Source organism: Ornithodoros turicata, chromosome 1, assembly GCF_037126465.1.
Source record: "Ornithodoros turicata isolate Travis chromosome 1, ASM3712646v1, whole genome shotgun sequence".
In the NCBI taxonomy this organism is placed as follows: Eukaryota; Metazoa; Arthropoda; class Arachnida; order Ixodida; family Argasidae; genus Ornithodoros; species Ornithodoros turicata.
In genome coordinates this window covers 197,419,681-197,441,272 of record NC_088201.1, presented here as the reverse complement: position 1 = coordinate 197,441,272, position 21,592 = coordinate 197,419,681, and the positions used below count along the sequence as shown (strand labels likewise).

General features: G+C 44.3%; 1 protein-coding gene across 1 annotated transcript in view; it reads left to right on the top strand.

Annotated features, from left to right (window-relative positions):
* The window catches only part of LOC135393140 (uncharacterized), a 109,130-nt gene that overhangs the window by 2,089 nt on the left and 85,449 nt on the right, over positions 1-21,592 (top strand). Inside the window, exon 3 of the mRNA XM_064623672.1 lies at positions 18,616-18,696. Coding sequence (XP_064479742.1) covers positions 18,616-18,696 — 81 coding nt within the window. The remainder of the gene's footprint in view (positions 1-18,615; positions 18,697-21,592) is intronic.

Below are 21,592 nucleotides of genomic sequence, written 5' to 3'. Positions count from 1 at the left end.
TGTTTACCTATCTCCCTGACACAGGAAACCGCCTTGCTACGCGCTGGCTTCGTTTTGGTGGCTTGTGAAGCGGTGACGCTGTCCGCGTTGCTCTTGCCAATGTGAAGGTAGATACAGGCATCTTCGAGAACGAGCCCATCTCAGCAGCTGATATCGCCACACTTGAAGCAAAGACCGTTGTCTCCTTGCCTCAGGAGCATGGGATGAAGCTACTGAACATTCTCTTCCGTTACGCTTCCTTTTATTTTTTTGATTTTGGGCGATTCTCCTCCTGAATCAGCCACGCACGTGAAGCACCGCACAGGCACTGGAACGACCCCACCTACTGAGACAACGACCGTTCTGTGTTCTGACAGCTGAACGGGATGTCATTGAGAAAGAGGTACAGAAGATTCGGTCACGAAATATTATGTGACCCTTCAACAGTCCCTCGGCGTCTCCGGTTGTTTTGGTCCAAAGAAAGATGGCAGTGTAAGCTTTTGCGTTGACTACCGAAGAGTCAACAAGGTAACAAGGCGGGACGTGTACCCTATGCCCGCATCGATGACATTATGAACTGCTTTCACGAGGCAATCTACTTCTTTTCACTCGACCTGCGGTCGGGGTATTGGCTAATCCGCACGTCTGAAGACGATGTTAAGGCAACCGCCTTGCCACGCCGGACGGCCTCCATGAGTTTCTTGTGATGGCCTTCGGTTTGTGCAACGCTCCCGCCTAGTTCCTAGTTTGAACGAATCATGGACACTGTTTTGCGTGGACTACGCTGGCACATATGCCTGTGTTATTACTGGGACAATATTACCACATGTGCTTCTACCCTCGAAGACCGCATCTCACGCATTTTTTCAGTGCACGACTACATTGCAACCGCCGGTCTCCAGATGAATAAAAAAAAAAAAATCCTTTTGGCATTCGGAACATAACAGTCCTTGGCCACCAAGTTTCACGAGAAGGCATATCTGCAGACCCAGACAAATACCGCGCGGTTTTGAACTTCCTAGTTCCAACGAACATCAAAGAACTGCGAAGCTTCTTGGGGCTTTGTTCTTACTTTCGCCGTTTCATTCGAAAGTTCTGCGACCTTGATGCACCACTTACCAAGTTTCTACGCCGTGACACTCCCTTTGTCTGGACTCCTCAGTGTGAAACGGCTTTCGACAGCATGAAGATTGCTTTACCTTCGGCGCCCGTCCTTTCGCACTTCGATCCCCCGTTGGTTGCCGAGATTCGTACTGACGCTAGTGGATATAGTATCGGTACAGTTCTCGCAGAGCGTCGTCCTTCGGCGTCTCATACCACTATGGCAGACCCTTCACAATCATCACGGATAACCATGCGTTCTGCTGGCTCTGGATCCTGAAAGACCCCTGTAGCCGTCTGGGTGGTTGGGCTCTCCGCTTACAAGAATACGACTTCGTCGTCAAATACAAATGTAGGAGGAAACATACTGATACTGATGCACTTCCTCGGTGCCCTCTACCTCCAGATCCTAGTCCGCTACTCATGATATGTCCCCTGAGTTCCGTCGACCCGGCTTCGCTCCGCTTATCTCAAATCCGGGATCCGTATTACTCGACCTTTATACGTCAGCTGTATGGCACAGAGCCTTTCACTAACAAGAAATTCCAACCCAAAGTCCGGCAGTGCGCCTTACTCGATGGCCTCCTGTAGAAGCGTAATTATTCCTCTACAGGTCAACGTTTCCTCCACCCTGTGCCTGACCCCTACCGGCTCCAAGTTGTTCATGCCCTGCACGACGATCTGACGTCGGGACATCTTGGATTCTTCAATACACGTGAACGGGTTCGGCATAGATATCTGTGGCCGCGGTTATACCGATCGATCTCGAAGTACGTCACCGCGTGCCGACCCTGCCAGCAACGGATCCCCTCCCCTCCCCTACATACGGGTCTGCTCCACCCCTTGCTGCTGCTGAAGCTCCCTTTCAGCGAGTCGGCATTGATCTGTTCGGCCCTCTAACGCTGCCGTTGGGTCATCGTGGCCATAGACCATTTAACTCGTTACATCGAGATGGCCCCGCTTCCCACTCTGAGGAAATAGCTGATTTCTCCACCAACACTATTTCACACTGTCATGGCGTCCCTCGTTACCTGGTAACGACCGCGGCCGCCCATTTCTCATGAAGCTATCCAAGACATCATCTCTGCCTGTTCAGTGATACACGCGCTATCCTCGGTCTACCTTCCGCAGACAAACAGCCTCAATGAGCGCTTCCACCACACGCTAGCCGATTTGCTGTCGTTCTACTTCTCGGCTGACCACACCAACTGGGACTGCCTATTGCCATTCCTGGCGTTTGCGTAAGTAGTATGTAGTGGTTGAGAAACAACATGGGGGCGAAACTACAACCTGGACCCCTGGACCCTGCCCTGAGCACTGCGCGTATTTTTCCCCGCGCGGAGAGTTGTCCGCACGCTTATCGGCGGGGGAGGGCTGCGCGTGCGCTCATCGTAGCGTATTTTTCATCCTAGGCCGACTTCACTAATTTTTTCCGGTACAACAGGTGAGCGGTTTACATGCAGAGACATGCAAAGAAGGGTCATACACAAAAAGTACAAGTGAAAATGTATTTATTAATGTCAATCAAGTTGCCAATTGTAAAATCAATAGTGCAAGGAATTATGCTGTGACTCTCTGTGAATGGGAAAAACCCAGCCAAAAAACCTGAAGCAGAAGAAACACAATACACATAACAAAGAATATGCTTATTACTGGCATGATGCAATAGCACTGGATACGTATCACAGATCAAACACAATATTTTTTATTAACTGTAATCACACATGTTTTCAATGAATCAGAAGGAATAGCACATTTAATCTTACGATCAATACATCAACATCAATCAACATCTTAATCAATACGATTACAATCAAAATTACAAGTTTTATTATAAAAAGTCTGAGATGTGAGAACCTGATAGATGTAAGTAATTTCGAGCACAATATGGAAGCTAAGTTTAATATTCCAATATGACATAAATTTAATTAATCAATTTCTATTGAAGTGAATAGCGCAGACATAAGGCAATAATTCGAATCAACAAATAACATTAATATAGAACAAATCATCCAACGTGTAGGGAAATAATAGCTACACCATATCAAAACGAGAAACGATCACCACATTTAATCAAAGAAGATATTCCTAGTCAATATGATTATAAACAAAATTATAAGTTGTGTTGTAAAAAGTCTAATATTCCTATACGTGAGAACCATCAGTGCAATAGCGTGAAGTTCTGATAGTTGTGTGTAATTAACTGTGAACAGCAGAGACCCTGGAAGACTATGGGACACGAACACAAGAGGAAATAAAATCTATACCACTACAAAGAAGATATTCCTAATCAAAACAACAGAGTAATCTATCATTCAGAAAATCAGAAGAAAAAATCAAACTCATCAGAAAATAGACATGTTAAAAATGAACTTCACCACATAGCACGCTCCTAGCCAACAAACAGAACAAAGAACGACACGAACGCAAGAGGAAATAAAATCTATACCACTACAAAGAAGATATTCCACTTCACCACACAGCACGCTCCTAGCCAACAAACAGAACAAAGAACGACACGAACACAAGAGTGAATAAAATCTATACCACTACAACGAAGATATTCCAAATCAAACCAACAGAGTAATCTACCATTCAGAAAATCAGAAGAAAAAATAAAACTCATTAGAAAATAGACATGTTAAAAATGAACTTCACCACATAGCACACTCCTAGCCAACAAACAGAACAAAGAACGACACGAACACAAGAGGGAATAAAATCTATACCACTACAGAGAAGATATTCTTAATCAATACGATTACAATCAAATCACAAGTTGTATTTTAAAAAGTCTAATATTCCTATACGTGAGAACCATTATTGCAATAGCGTGAATATCTGTCATAACATTTCGAGCGCTATAGGGAATCTCAGTTTCATATTCCAACATTACTCAAATTTTAATTTCTTATTAAGTGAACAGCATAGACGTAAGGAAACAACGAGAAACAGCACAATCAACAGCTACAATTAATTGAGAGCCAAAACTGAGCACCATCCAACACATAGAGAAATAATAGCTAATCAATCTATCAAAAGGCGAAATAGCACAGACTTAACGCTGAAGAACAGAGGAACACGCGGCGACACGTAAACAACAGAGGAAAATAATCTATCATTGAACCATCATAAAATCGACCAATATACAATTTTCATTCTAACAAACACTACCAACCTTGATGGAGGTATCCAAGACGTAGAAAATATGCACTGTTTCCACTCTTTTCCTCAAAGCCGGGAGACTTTATGTCTCTATCTATATGACCAAGCTCCCATGCTTTATCACTCAAAGGGTTGGGGGCTATATTCCTTCGTCCAGCAAACACTATCTTCTAGAGCTCAGATAAGATAGTTCAAAGGCGATATATTTTATTGCGCAGCGCAAATAGATGTCGATATCACTCGCGGAGATCACTATCTTTTCGCAACCTTTCCTTGAGACGGAAATCTTTCGTCAAAGTGGTTGTGAAGTCGACCAAGTTTGTAGAGATGCGATATTGTTGTTGAACATGTAGAGAAAGTCCAAATTATTAATTGGTAGCAACGATACTCAATCAAAAAACGAGAAACAAATTTAATTGCATCAATTTTTGTAATATCTTGCAAGAGAAAGTTCTAATGAACCAAACAGAAAAATCAAATGTGAAACACAACTCAGAAATATGAGGCATTCCCAACTCAGAGATTATTTTTACTTATCTCAATTGAGTGAACAATTGAAACAAATACGACACAATTAATACATCATGCATACATATTGTCCGACTCATTGAATGTCAGTCGAACCTGAAACAAAACAATAATTAATTCAGACAAATCATTTCTAAGCAAGCAGCGTGGATACACCATAGAATCTGTACAGAAACTTGTCATTTTCAATGAATAAACATGATCAACTAGTGAATTCAAGCGATCAAGTGTGATGAAACCCGACGACCCCCAACACCAACATCAAGTTAGGGAGGGACGGCCTCTAGTATGGCCTTGTACATAGAATCATTGAAAGCGCACATTTTTTCTTACTCATCACATCTTTTTGTAAATCAATTTCCATAATTCTCATGGCATGGGGATATTAATCACATTCTAAAAAAAATTAATCAATAAAATGATAAGATACGAAGGCAGAAAAAATAGGCGATGTCAAGTTTCCGGTGGTGAGTAAATCAAAGAGTGATATTAAACGGTAGGAACAACTTATTTATTGACACATGGTAAACAAGACTTTCGTGCACGAGGCTGCACTTCTTCAGGTTACAAAAATATAAACATGGTACAGGTACATATATATAGTTGAAGGGGGAGTTCAGGCATGAGAGGGTAACAGGTTGATGGAAAGGATGCAAACACAGATAAAAATCAAAAGAACATAAATACAAAAGCAGGAGTATCAGAAGCGAAACATAACGCGAGCCCAAGGGCTTATACACAGGAAACGAGAACACTTGTTGGTAACGTTCCAGGAATTAAGGATAAAAAAAGTGTGTGTGTGTGTGTGTGGGGGGGGGGTTATGGCGACGGAATGAGGACACAGGTGCGGCGTACAAAGGTGACCAGTGGACCGTGAGAAAGTGAAGACGGAGGTGGTCTCAGGAGAGAGACAAACGAAGAAAATGTGGAAATTGGAGAGTTGTGTGTGTGTGTTTATCATTATCTTTTTTTATTTGAAAAATTATATTTACGGGTTCAATAATTGTAGTGGGCCTTCGTGGATGTTCAAACCATGAGGCTTCAGAGACTGGAATTTCGCAATTGCACGCGAATCCTTTTTAATTGCAAAATTCCTGTCTCTGAAGCCTCATGGTTTGAACATCCACGCAGGCGCACTACAATTATTGAACCCGTAATTTCAAATAAAAAGGATAATAATAAACACACACACACAACTCTCCAATTTCCACATTTTCTTCGTTTGTCTCTCTCCTGAGACCACCTCAGTCTTCACTTTCTCACGGTCCACTGGTCACCTTTGTACTCCGCACCTGTGTTCTCATTCCGTCGCCATAAACCCCCCCCCCTTTTTATCCTTAATTCCTGGAACGTCACCAACAAGTGTTCTCGTTTCCTGTGTATAAGCCCTTGGGCTCGCGTTATGGTTCGCTTCTGATACCCCTGCTTTCGTATTTATGTTCTTTTGGTTTTTATCTGTGTTTGCATCCTTTCCATCAACCTGTTACCCTCTCATGCCAGAACTCCCTCTTCAACTGTATATATGTGCCTGTACCATGTTTATATTTTTGTAGCCTGAAGAAGTGCAGTCTCGTGCACGAAAGTCTTGTTTACCATGTGTAAATAAATAAGTTGTTCCTACCGTTTAATATCACTCTTCAATAAAATGAGCATAGATATGCTTTTAATTAAGTGTAGACGCGCACTTGAAAACAGAAGAGACAATTGTTCTACGTTGAAGAGATGGACAGATTTTGTACTCGCTACCATAAGTCGTGGGAGGATATGATAAAACACTGCGTCGAAAAGGAAGAGCCGCGAAACGATTCCATTATCGCTGCATTTCAATACGTCCTAGACATGGTCGTATTCGGAGATATGGTACAAACTACAGAACTGAAGGTGCAAGAATTCATATGCCGAATCTACAATACTTATAAAAATATCTGCACATCAACGTCGGAAGGGCCGTTGGGATTGATGGCGGAGTTTTTGAGGTTTGCCAACGAAGCATTGAAATACACTAGACCAGATGTAATTCTAATCATTGCAATGGGTATTGCGTTCATCAAGAGAGCAGTCAGATCAAACTATCATATGCAAGCTGTCTATATCGCACGGTTCATTACGGATTTGTTGAAATTACACATATCTGAGATGGAAAGTACGTAAAATATTATCACGTGATATGTTCCACTACCACGGCAACGCAATTATTTTATTCTACCAGTTAGTGATGTCGAATGAACAGAAGTTCAATATTGTCGTGCAAAGTCTGATGTATCATCATTTATTGAAACTCAACAAGCATATCAATTGCGGTGGACCACTGGACGATTTTCATGTAATACTCTCTTGTACACCATTCAAGAATCTTCATACAAAGAAAGAAAACATCAGTAAGAGACTGTGCAAGTTCATCGCGACAAAGTGCAAGTTGTTGAAGCAATACAAACACGGCGACAAGATACCACCTGCGTTAATCAACGCTGGATTCAAGTGCCCAATAATCAGAATAAACTACTTGATGTCTTCGGAATTCATCAATCAAGATAACAAACGAAAACTTCAGAGTTTGGAATACAACTGTAATTTATCGGAATAAACAAGCATATAATTGAAATAATAATTGTATTCTTTGTCATCATTGTAATGTACTCTACACATCGCAACGAAAGCAGCTTATGATTAGATTGAAGATTGCTAAGGAGGCGAATATTCCACACTATGTGTAAGAATTCTCATATGGAATGAGACCTGACCATCAAATAGGTTTTACCCGACTACACTCTGCACAAGTTCAACACCCGAAGGATAGAATTGCCGGAGAAGGATCGGTCATTGAAATTTAGAGACATGATACATCAGTCTATGATTACAAAAAAAATGATCACTAATCTAATGTGAAAACTTATCATATTTCATGAATTAAATTTCCACAGTGCATGTATATTTCTCAATCAGTTGCACTAGCCCAGACGTAGTAAAAGAAGAAGAAAAGGCGTCTTTGACAAGCAACCCGATTGGAGTGCAGAACAAATAAATAAATATTTTTGTCAACACAGTTGTCCGTTTGTATGACTGGATAGGAAAAATGAGCCGTCCAAGATAGGGCAAAACGGGAAATAAGGCAAGATAACTGTTTGCGGCGGGATAAGTCAAAGCGTTCGCGACACAGTGTCATCGACTTTTACAATCGCATTCGGGTTCAGTGCGTGTGAGATCATACGAAGCCTTCGCGAAAAGCGAATCTATTATCAAATGCCGCGATGCAAATGGAGGATTTGACAAGCATGTTGTGCAGGTGAAGTCTACATTTCTAATCACGTAGTCTTCGTAACACACGACACACAAACGTATATGAAATAATTTCCAAGTGGCAATCAGATTTTGGAAGAAGTGGATCACACAACCGCCATCAGAAATGATTAACCAGTATACAATAAAGATGAGCGTTATGCATAAACACAATGGAAGATACGTTATATTAATTATAATAACCAGATCAGCGCAGGTCACACATAAACGTAGATCCAATTCACAAAATATACTCGAGATTTCCTGTAGCCGTACAGAAAATCTATCACATTATTTTTGTGTCATAGCATCTGGGCACTACAAATGGAAAGGCCATACTTTAATTTTATAAGTCTTTAGCTCATAACGTTGTAAAACACAAATTCCACACTAAAGGTCATTTTCTTCCTTAAATTTTCGAAGTCAAAACTGCACGCTATTTCTTGCATTTCTCTAAAGATATAGATTAAAAACTTGTGCATATACTCACGCATACTATACAAGATATTTGATTGTGGATTAATTGCTAAAATTTATCGATTCACATTCAGGAGAAGTCGTGACTACCACACATCTGTAAGAGTTTAATTACAATTTGAACAGGTGTTGCGATTTATGATCAATGTTGTAGAATGTGTAATTTCACAATACGCAAGCTTTAGCTCGCTCACTTTGACGAGCACTCTTTCACGATGTCAGAGAAGTTAATCGAATGGATTGATATTTTCTCTATACACTATAACATAACGCGATTTCTTTATGTCGTGGATATTAACAGTTACGAATGTTTTCCGAACGAAATTTACTTAAAACTCGAAGAACCCGCGTCAACGAACCCGTTTCCGGAAAAAGCAACACGTTCGCGTGTGGCATCGCGTTAACGTGTCGGGCGGAGAATCGTTTTTGGTTTCGGATATGGCATTGGGGAAACGCGGCCCGGCGTGTTGCCGAAACGTCTTCGAGGATGCGGGTTCTTCGAGTTTTAAGTAAATTTCGTTCGGAAAATATTCATAACTGTTAATATCCACGACATAAAGAAATCGCGTTATGTTATAGTGTATAGAGAATATATCAATCCATTCGATTAACTTCTCGTGAAAGAGTGCTCGTCAAAGTGAGCGAGCTAAAGCTTGCGTATTGTGAAATTACACATTCTACAACATTGATCAAAAATCGCAACACCTGTTCAAATTGTAATTAAACTCCTACTGATGTGTGGTAGTCACCAGTTCTCCTGAATGTGAATCGATCAATTTTAGCAATTAATCCACAATCAAATATCTTGTATAGTATGCGTGAATATATGCACAAGTTTTTAATCTATATCTTTAAAAAAATGCAAGAAATAGCGTGCAGTTTTGACTTCGAAAATTTAAGGAAGAAAATGACCTTTAGTGTGGAATTTGTGTTTTACAGCGTTATGACCTAAAGACTTATAAAATTAAAGTATGGCCCTTCCATTTGTAGTGCCCAGATGCTATGACACTAAAATAATGTGATAGTTTTTCTGTACGGCTACAGGAAATCTCGAGTATATTTTGTGAATTGGATCTACGTTTATGTGTGACCTGCGCTGATCTGGTTATTATAATTAATATAACGTATCTTCCATTGTGTTTATGCATAACGCTCATCTTCATTGTATACTGGTTAATCATTGTTGCGGTTGTGTGATCCACTTCTCCCAAAATCTGATTGCCACTTGGAAATTATTTCATATACGTTTGTGTGTCGCTGCACTGGGGTTTCATCGCTTTTACAAGTAGCACCAAACAGCCCGGTTTTTATCGCTTTTTAAGTCACAAGGCCATAGCGTTTGAGAAAAAAAAAAGAATAAAACATCAAGCGGATGACTATCAGACTCCAAAGTTTGAAGCACCAGGGGTGTGACCTCGCATTTTTGTGACTCGATCGAAATGTGTAGCGATTGCTAAATTCACACTGTAGTTGACCATACCCTGTGGATACCATTGATGTTACACACTCGTATTTATGGCCGTGGTCTCACTATGCTCCTTTGGCTGGTGCTTAAAAATCTGTCACCAAGGGGCCTACCACCCCATCTAAATGTTGTCCAGCAACAGCACAGCTATCTCTAAAGAGGTTCCCTGCAAAATTCGTACTCCCAAAATAGCCATTCGGACTCGTGTTTCCCCACAAGCCTATTATTGACTCACAAAGGTGAAGGTGAAATGTTTTCAGGAGGGATGAATCGTTTCCGTTCTTTCGAGATCCATGCAATACGAAGTACCTGAGTACTAGACTGTGAGTCAGTATCAGGTCATGCACCACGAATCATTTTAGAAATATGACGTCATCAGCAACGTTAATGTTAGTTTCTTCTCTCTGGTTTTGAATTGCCCGATTTATTTTATTTTCTTTTCTTGAAGGAAGAAAAAATGTTGAGTTGATATGGCGTATTTAGAGCTTCAACTCATGATAAAAAAATTCCTGCTCCGTGCTTTTTCTGGTGATTCTTTCTTGTTTTTGACATTAGAGAGTTTTAGCAGACCGTTGATAACGTGGCTTGCGTGGAACCGTATCAACCGGAACGAATCAGTGGATAAGATTCTGAGTCACGCACCACTGCGATTGGTTCCGATAGGCACGATAACTTTATCAACGGTATACTAGAACTCACTATTGTTGTTGTAACGCTCTGTATGCGTGGCGCACTCTAGCCTCATACGAAGCTGGTACGGGGATTCCAACCGGCGTTACCTCCCATTCTCGGCGTCGACCTGTTTTTTTAGCAGCTGTCGGACGGTGCATTCGTTTCTAGAAGGTTCGCAAAATAAGATCAGTATTTGTAGAATACAAGGCTTATTATCAGTCACAATTAGGGTTGGCAATCGGGATATCCGAAGTTCCGGATCCCGGCGACTTTTTGCGTCTCGAAGTCCCGCGATTCCTATAGGAAAATCCCGGGATATCGTGAGAGGAAATATGACAGGAAAATAAAATACTTGTAGGCCATCAGTCACAGACTGGCTCCTGTGTAGGGAAACGGCACTTTTTATGACTGGAGGCGGCAGAGGACCGCTGCCTATACGCGCGTACAGATATTTGCTGAGTGTCGCTTCTTCTTGGGCAGAAGCTGAACGAGCCTTCAGTTTGCCAGCCTGTATTTTCACAAAAGTTCGTTCCGGACAGCGGGACACCACCCTCGACGCTCTGTGCTTTCTCATGTCGTGTGTTAATCACTGTAGAATGTGATAAGCACGCAGCGACGGTGTTGTAAACTGCTTGGTGTTTTGTTTCTTTCCATTCGCCTTTTTTGTTGCTCTTCGTCATTAAAGTGAAACGTTACACCGTTTGAGGAAATTATAAAGTAATATTTCCTGTTACTTGAAGTGTAGCGGGACTCGCCTTCTTTCCACGTGCATCAGTGAAATGTGCATGAATAGAAAAGGAGTGGCATTTTCACAGCGCAGAAAAAGTAACATGTAATAATTTCGCCGTCAGTATTTTACAAATGTGGCTACACTGCAAATCTTCGAATGCTTTCCTTCAGGAAAAGGTTTACTTGACAAAGCGGGCCTGAGCTGCGCACAGCGCGCCGATATAGTCAATTGAGGTTGACAGACTTGGAAGTAGAGTCCTGCACGGCTCGCGGGACCTGCAGACACCCGCTGGTGACCCGCACGTTGTTACGGGTAGCCAGTCTAGGTTTTCAGTGTCGTGCTGGCGTGTTAACGGTGGAGTGGGCAGCGGGTCAGGTGAGATGGACACGATTTGCCTAAACACTATCAGAAAGCACACCGAGCTGCGCAATTTCTTATGCATATGTACTGCAGTCGCTTGAAATATGATGTAAAACGTCTCTGACAAGCCCGGCACAAATCATCGCGGCAGTAATCTTGATTTCTTTTCTTCACCTCTTTTTATTCGACAAAATATAAGAAAAGAGCGCGTATCCTTGAGCTCAAACAAAAAGGAAAAGACGGATGCGATGCTCTTTTAATACTTTGTCGGCCCCCCTTTCGCAGCAGTGGCGGAGGCCGTGCGCACAGGCATGGATTCATATAGCCGACGGACAAGGTCCACGTCTCCACGTAGTACGGGCCACTCTGCTTCTATAAATTCCCAGAGTGCATCTTGCTCCTTGTAGGCGTCCGTGTCTTCGTTATTCTATCCTTCAGGGTTCCCAACACGTTTTCGCTAACGTTTAACTCCGTGCTCTGCGCAGGCCATGTCCGCTGTTTAACGCCGAGGTCGTCGAGAGGGCGTTGGACAGTCTTGCCGCGATGGACGGAGCTGCCATCGTGCTGGAAATGGTAGCCAGTCCAGAGCATAGGGCAGCAGTGCCCTCTCGACAACCTCTGCCTAATGCAGCTGACATGGCCTGCGCAGAGCCCGGACTTAAACATTATCGAAAACGTCTGGGACATCCTGAAGAATAGAATGAGCAATAGACGGACGCTTATAAGGAGCAAAGGTGCATTCTGGGAATTTATAGAAGCAGTCTGGTCCTTAGTACGGGAAGACGTGAACCTTCTCCCTCGGCTATACGAATCTGTGCGCATGGCGTCTGTTATTGCTGCGAAAGGAGGGCCCACAAAGTATTAAAAGGGTATCGTATGCCCATTTCTCTTTTTGTTTGTTCTCAACGGTACACGCTCTTTACTTCTGCTTTTGCTGAATAAAAATTAGATAAAAAGAGCTAGGCCACTACAGCCCGTTGTCGTCTTATTTCGTCTTAGCACCTTGTTATCTCTACGATAGCGGAGAGACTCCCTTCCCGCGATTACAGTGTTCTAGAAAGGTAACATAGTGGGAAGAGGGCCGGCCCACTACCCAACGGCAGCTGAGCCAAAAAAAAGCGGGCGGCCGCGTGTGGCGCTGCTGTTGACAACCCGAGCCGCTGGAGTGGGAAATACCGTGGGCGCCTGGTCGGTGTGATAATTCTGTGCTTCCGTTCTGTTGCCTACGTTTTTCAAGCGCCTTCCTTCAACATGTGCACTTGTGAAAGAAACGACTGGTGAGCCCTGAGGGAGAAGAAAATGAAGACGGACACGCATTGCGTCGCATTGGGCTGCAAGACTGGGTACCCCGGCAAACGCTTGGAGGATGGCAGGAAACTTTCCCTTTTCCCCGCACCAAAGGACGCAGAACGGAGACGATTATGGGCATAGGCGTCTGAAGGTGGGGGCAGGGGTGTCAGCCGCCCCCCTGACCAAACACTGGGGGGGGGGGGGGGGGTGCGACGCCTTCCCACCACTGAATTGACGCGATTGCCGCAAGTGCCGCGTGCCTCTTACGGTAATGAGCGGTAATCCGGAAATAAGCCGCCAGCTTACATAATTCAGAGCTGTGGTTTTCGCATTACGTACAACATAAAAAGCGATAAAACCCGTGCTGTTTGGTGGTATATATTAAAAGCGATAAAACCCCAGTGCGGGGTGACACGAGAAGACGTCACACACACGAAGCACTGAAACACAGCGCTTCGTGTGTGTACCATCGTTTGGTGTCCTTTGCACTGGGTTTTATCGCCTACGACTTCTCTGGGTTGCATTTTTACAAATGCAGAAGAGAAGCAGAATCTTTGTTATATTGTGCCTCTGCTGCAGTGGTGCTGCTTTTTCACAATTTTCATCGGAGTTACCACTACCGACTGGTATTGAGAGTACTGAGACATATATAGAGATGTGGCTGCAAAAGTCGTCTGAGCAAGTTCCTGAAACCAAATACACGTGTGTGATTTGGATCGTGCATACCTGGGGAACCAGGTACGACAAACAGAATAAGACTAATCGAGGTCCGTATAGGAGCATGTTGCTTTCTTGAAAAACATCTGCCCTTTTTGTGGAAACGTCCCTTGTGATAAATGTTGATGCCGTTCCGTTCATCATATCACTACCATGTGTATTTCAAAAGCCAAGTTACCACTACCACGATTGGTCGCCACAAGCGCGCTCTTCCATCCCTCTGAACGAGTGAACTCGCCCGCTTCCGCTCGCCGCTGGGGTGCCTCTGCCTAGAGAAAATACGCCGCTCGCGTGTCCCGTAAACTTTTGTCCAGCACTGTACTTCTTTTGTCCTGACGAAGACTGGACAGCTGTTTCGGCCTTCTTGGGCCTCAGCAGCAGTACGCAGGAGGGCAACGTTTGAGCGAATGGCGTCAGCAGGTCATGAAACACATGATTCCTCCCGTCAGTGTGAGCAAAGTCACCACTAAAAGCCCAGTGCAAAGCCAGTGAAGTATACTACGAAAAAAAAACAGCCGGAGCTCTTTGGCTGCACGTATAGCACGTGTTTGTAAGTATATGTTTGTTCAAACATATGCTATACGTGCAGCCCAAGAGCAAAAATACTCCAAAAGCCAGGAGACAACAGAACTAGAGAAAAAAGTAGAGAACTAGAGGTAGTTTGTCCGACTTAACATAACAAAATAACAAAGTTTACTCAGACGTTTCGTCCGTCATGCGACGGACGTCATCAGTGCCAAACTGAAAGTCATGAAGTGATGTCATTTGTCTTGGGGAGCCAGCTCAGGGTGAGCTGTACTGAGGCCGTAGCTGAAAAGAAAAAGAAACGAGGAAAAAGAACAAAAAAAAAAACGAAAGTATATCCTATCTAAGCGACCGGATTCCTTACTGTACATCGGGATCTTCGTTAATGATTGATTGGAATTTGTAAATGAGGTAAGACTCCGGTTGTTGCCTGCCTCCATTGGAGCTAAAGATAGATTGAATAATAAAAAGGGCGACGTCATTTTTATTCAACTTCGTAGCCGTCTGATATCGACCTCTTTGACCTATATATATATATATATAAGTTGAAATAAACGAATACGGTTGACCACGAAAAATAAAGGTATTCAATAAAGATCAGAAGTGGAGACGGTGCTTCTACAGGATAAGGAATAAAAGGGGGACTTTATTAAAAACTAAGAGGGGGTATTCGACGTTTCGACAGCAGCGCTGTCTTCAACAGGAATGTTGAAGACAGCGCTGCTGTCGAAACGCTGCTACCCAGGGCCGACGAGCCGCAAACACGGCGAAACACGTGTCCTCTGGTGCTGTCGCATCGTTCAATGAGTATCTGTTTCTCTACGTGCAGCCCACGGAGTAAGAAGACTAGGAGATGAAACTTCACTCTCTCCAGCGACCAGAGAATGTACGAGGAGCGCGCGCTCGGCGGCCCGGCCCGCACTGCCATCTGTTGCACGAGGACGCAGAATTTCCGAAGCATGCGGTCACGTGATACTGTCGCTTGTCAGGCGGCGTGACTAAAACACGTGAAAGCACGTGAATTAAACGCTAGAAAAGAAGAAGATGGTGAAACGCTTACGCGATCACCGTGCTCCTGTCGTCTGCTCAACAGAACCGAGACGCAAAAGAATGAAATTGTTTTCCGTTGGTTTCGCTAAACAAGAAGCGTTATGTAGTTGACAAGCGTGATATTTATTGACAAGACAAACACCGTTCACGTTCGTTAGTTTGTCATCATCCGTAGAGGCTGCTGTACGACTCGCGAAAAGCACTGTTTTCCCCCATAGCCTTCCATGTAAAAGCGCAAAATGGAAGACAGTGCCGCCGTGCCATCTGTCGCGTGAAGTCAGCAACTGCCTTTTTTCTCTCCCCCAATGTGACAGTCTCTGGTCGCGCGCCGGCGCTTGCTTCTATGGGCAGTGTCATCTCCTAGTCTTCTTACTCCGTGGTGCAGCCATAGAAGCCATCTTAACTGTAAGTTTGAATTTCAAACACGTCTAGCATCATTTACCTATTTTTTTAATGGCTTTCCCCCCCTCTTTATAATTCACTGGCTTGCACTGTGGCATTGAGGAGTGCTCGGTCACCCTCCCAGGTGTATATCGCTCGCTGAGTGACCCCTGGTTTGCCAATCCCGAACGATGCGCAGCTACCCAGGGCCGACGAGCCGCAAACACGGCGAAACACGTGTCCTCTGGTGCTGTCGCATCGTTCAATGAGTATCTGTTTCTCTACGTGCAGCCATAGAAGCCATCTTAACTGTAAGTTTGAATTTCAAACACGTCTAGCATCATTTACCTATTTTTTAATGGCTTTCCCCCCTCTTTATAATTCACTGGCTTGCACTGTGGCATTGAGGAGTGCTCGGTCACCCTCCCAGGTGTATATCGCTCGCTGAGTGACCCCTGGTTTGCCAATCCCGAACGATGCGCAGCTACCCAGGGCCGACGAGCCGCAAACACGGCGAAACACGTGTCCTCTGGTGCTGTCGCATCGTTCAATGAGTATCTGTTTCTCTACGTGCAGCCATAGAAGCCATCTTAACTGTAAGTTTGAATTTCAAACACGTCTAGCATCATTTACCTATTTTTTTAATGGCTTTCCCCCCCTCTTTATAATTCACTGGCTTGCACTGTGGCATTGAGGAGTGCTCGGTCACCCTCCCAGGTGTATATCGCTCGCTGAGTGACCCCTGGTTTGCCAATCCCGAACGATGCGCAGCTACCCAGGGCCGACGAGCCGCAAACACGGCGAAACACGTGTCCTCTGGTGCTGTCGCATCGTTCAATGAGTATCTGTTTCTCTACGTGCAGCCATAGAAGCCATCTTAACTGTAAGTTTGAATTTCAAACACGTCTAGCATCATTTACCTATTTTTTTAATGGCTTTCCCCCCCTCTTTATAATTCACTGGCTTGCACTGTGGCATTGAGGAGTGCTCGGTCACCCTCCCAGGTGTATATCGCTCGCTGAGTGACCCCTGGTTTGCCAATCCCGAACGATGCGCAGCTACCCAGGGCCGACGAGCCGCAAACACGGCGAAACACGTGTCCTCTGGTGCTGTCGCATCGTTCAATGAGTATATGTTTCTCTACGTGCAGCCATAGAAGCCATCTTAACTGTAAGTTTGAATTTCAAACACGTCTAGCATCATTTACCTATTTTTTTAATGGCTTTCCCCCCCCCCTCTTTATAATTCACTGGCTTGCACTGTGGCATTGAGGAGTGCTCGGTCACCCTCCCAGGTGTATATCGCTCGCTGAGTGACCCCTGGTTTGCCAATCCCGAACGATGCGCAGCTACCCAGGTCCGACGAGCCGCAAACACGGCGAAACACGTGTCCTCTGGTGCTGTCGCATCGTTCAATGAGTATATATATAGTTGGAGTTGGATCGGACGACTACGTAATTATAGTTGAAATAAATGGGAGACAGAAGACGAAAGTAGGGGAAGTAACAAAAAAGGGGTTTATTAAAACTTAAAAATCATAAACGTTAGGGAGGATGTCTACGTTACGGCGGAAGCTCCGCCTTCTTCGGGACAAAAGAGCTAAATGTGGCCACGAGGCTGATAAGGGGCTTGAGAATGACGTGGTCGGTTGCGGGGAAATTCCCGTCACCTGGCGGTTGTCAACTGGGGAAATTCCAGAGCGTTTTTGTGTCAGGTCCAGGAGTGGGGTCATCGTCCTTGTGGGTCAGTGGGGATTTTGATCTGGCTGAAACGAGAAAAGGCAACAGGGTCTTATCTAGGTTGTTAGACTTCTTATTGTTGACAGCATGCCAGGATCCTCGGTAATGGCCGATCGGAATTTGTAAATTAGGTAAGATGTAAAACTTTTATGATTTTCAAGTTTTAATAAACCTCTTTTTTGTTACTTCCCCTACTTTCGTCTTCTGTCTCCCATTTATTTCAACTATATATATATATATATATATTTGTAACTCGAACGTCGCCATGCCAGTACTGGACAGCTGTTTCAGCCTTGTTGGACCTCCTGGAGGAGGCCCAACAAGGCCGAAACAGCTGTCCAGTACTGGCATGGCGACGTTTGAGATACTAACATATGCTATACGTGCAGCCGAAAAGCTCAGGCTATTTTTTTTCCTTATGTATATATGCAGCATATTGAACGGAACATAAACGATAGACTTTGGACGAGAGGGCGTAGCAGGGAAGTTGGTACATATTTATATCGACTTTGCGACTGCACAGGACATGGTGGTACAAGGTCAGAATAGTAGAGACGGTATAGAACGCCTACAGGCGTGCTATCTCGTCCCTCTTATTATAACGCGTTGTCTCCAGCGCTGTGGATGTCAAGATAAATTTTGCAACTTTTCCCGATAACCTTGCAGCCCGCTTAGCCAAAAGTGCCTACTCACATGTCAAGTGTTACATATACTTCATATTTCCATGCACCAAACACAACTGGAGCAATCTCCCACCGTGAACGTTGAGCGCAACAAAAAGGAAAAAAAAGAGAATATCATGGAGTTCCTTTCTTGGACTGGCAGACGGTAGCTATGATGCATTCCATGCCTCATATCTCTATACTCCTTCAAAAAATGTAGTACTTCGCCTTTTTGACAATTCCTACTCACTGTTATTGCACCCCCCCCCTACCTGTGCCCCGGAACTTTGTAGTATAATCAAATAAATAATCATATAATAAATAAGTTCAAGGAAGCACGATCATCACAAAAGCATTTTCAATCCAGTGTACTACATGTGTGAACGGTGCTTTCCATTTAATGAGATTAGTTTGTTTAATGTAAACAATTATCTGGAATACTAACCCTCACAAATATCGCAGTATAACAACCACACTGTAAAGATATCTTCTATTGCAGGAGGTCAAGATGGGCGACGAACTATCAAGAACACAGCCATGCAGAGCTGTTGTGCACAGTGAACAGCGCACACATAGCCAGGTAAACATAATTCATGTCACACAGCTCTGAGAAGTACATATATTGTTGCTGGCATAGAGGATGGTGTTATAGATATGGTGTTATAGATATAGATATTGTTATATGGTGTTGTTGCTGGCATAGAGAGGGAATTATCTAGGTGTTCTGGCATGCAGAGCTTGTTCTTCTTTTATTTTTATTCCTCCATTTCCTATCCTTGCTGCACCGGATGGCAACTAAACAGTACTCGTGCTGTCCAAAGAAAGACGTTCGTCATGCAGCGTGCACTCTACAGTTGAAAGGGAGACGTTCGCTGCATGACTTCTGAGTGTCGGTGTTAATCTGCTCGAGTACTGCTGTGTCAAGTGGGTAACTAATGAAAAAAAAAAACTTCAAAAAAGGTACAATGACTGAGGAAGTCGACAGGAGGCAGCGTTATCAACAACTCAAAGCCCCGGGTCAGATTTTCTCTTCAGGTGGTCAGCAAGATTTCACTGTCTCTGATATGGGATAGGAGGACCAGTGACGAAACCAAAACAACAAGAAAATGAGCGCGTTGACTCCGCCCAATTGCGGTCGCGCGTCCGCGCTTATGCGTCCTTATCTATCGCGGACTCATAAAGTAGGGCCGCAGAGTCTTCCTTCCCGCACAGAAAGACAAAAACGTACCAGAGAAGTGTTCGAACGACTGGAAGCATTTCAATCCAGGAAGATACCTTCTCCAACATGTGTCCCCTCCGGGATGCCCGCTATGGTGATCTGAGTGACAGGGAACTGAACATGCTTGAGTGGGAAAGGGGGGGGGGGGCGGGGACACTGGATGAGAGACATGAGCCAGAAAAGAAATCTTTTGATACGGTTAACCCTGTGTTTCTTTACAGCCCTTGAATAGTCCCTCTGAAGGAATAATGAGGCGCTAGATGAAGCTATTCCCAGTAGGTGTGCTATTCCCAATTAATCACTGTTACCGCAAAGTGACCGTTTCGGATCATGAAGTATTAAAATTCGGAACTAGTGATTTATCCAGACCTCTCCCACCCCTTCCAAACCTTTGGCGTAATCGCCTCTAATTCTTTGATTGTGCACTCCCATGATGGGGACTTTGCTTTTTCCCCAATTTTTGAAACACCCCTATATGCTCGGAATTCTGGATAAACCACCAAGGGGACGGTAAGCACAAGAAACACAAATAAAGTATCTGCTACGGTGAGGTGCGCATGGCGCGTCCACTTGTCTTTGTCCCGCCCACTTTTACTGATTTCCTGGCTGCCTTTTTGCCACTAGCAGTTGGTTTCGCGCGTTGGAAAGTAGAAACGTTCACTTATTTCTACACTCCAGGTCAAATACAACGTTCATCAAGACCAACAAAAACGAATTCATTTCACGTGTGCTTGCTTGGAATCATAACAGGCACTGAGACTGCACACATGCGCTTTGGGTATCAGATCGGGTTCCGACACAGGTTGTTCATCCAGTTGGTACGACCCACATCTAGATAAGCTTGTTTTACAATGTCCATTGGGGAGTTTTTTTTCGCCAGAGCCGATACCGTACGCCAAACATGCATAATGTTTAGGTTGCAGAAGGTAGACACACTATCTGTGCCGACGCAAGATCGTGTCACTTCCCTGCGCCGTCATGGTAAGTCCCAAGTAGAGCAAACGGCTATCCCTTGCGCGGACGACACGATGAACTTGCAAAGATGTTCTCCACATGCAGTCAGTTAACTTCGGTACCGCGCTTTGTAATGCACTTCTGTGCAAGACTGCCCAGCAGGGGGCATCTGTACATGCAGCTATTTGTTGAGATGGCGTAAACGCGAACCCCAGTTCCCTGTCCCAAGTGTGTACCTCGCTCAGGAGAGGCAGGACAAAGGATAGGAGCCTTAAACAGTGGCGGTCAGGACATCGGTCCATTCCTTGCCGATGGGTTGCTAAACTTCCGAGCCTTTCCCACATCTCTCGGTGTGAAGTGCGGGTGACGGGTAGGAGCACATCTGCGTGGATAAACTTTTTTATTTCCTGCGATATCGGGGCAAAGCGCCCCGACCCCATTATGGACTGTATCGAGAGACATCTTTTTTTTTTCACCAAAAAAGTCGTGGCATCGGTCTAATAAATATCGTTGAAATCCAACGCATAAGATCTGGAGACTTCCTTTTAAAATGAGCAAACAAAAAGTCCGCAGACGTATCCTGAACGCACATGAAATGATGGGAACGGCATTTCAGATTTATTGCACACGGTACTGAACACTTGCAGAAGCGTCATCCCAGTTTCAGAGCTGATTGATCTGCCGTCTGAGGAGATATTGATATGGGCCTAAAGGATCAGGACCTCGTGGACTCGCGTAAGATTTATATACGTAAAAATGGGGAATACGTTGCTACACGGAATGGAGTACTGACATCTCAGAGGCCCACACTTCCAGGAAAACTCAAAGTAGGCGACCTCTCAGTAGGCGTTCGACTGTATATGCCGAAATCGTTTTGTTGTTTTCGACGCAACAAGTCCGGCCATTCTGCATGATGCGTCTCGTGGCTCTGCCCGTTGCGCACAGTGCGGCGAGCCAAGCCATGAGACTAAAGAATGCAAAGGGTCAGACCTCCTTGTAAACCGTCCCTCTGACCACCGATCTTACTCTGCCAATGGAAAATACGACAAATGCGTCTTGAGAGTCAAAGGAGTAGAAAAAGAAAACATCAGCTATCCAGAAGATCCCGTATTTTTCGAGAAGCCTTTAGCGACAGCACTAAAACAAAAGTAGAACTTGTCACTTAGTATGCAAAGATAGAGCCACTAATCTACTCCTAGAAGGTAAAGGTCGACCTAGAAGACCTCAAACTTCTGTGGCGTGACGTCAACAACACCACTTCTGTCAGCGCAGTCCGTGGAGACGGGCTCCATGAAATGCGATA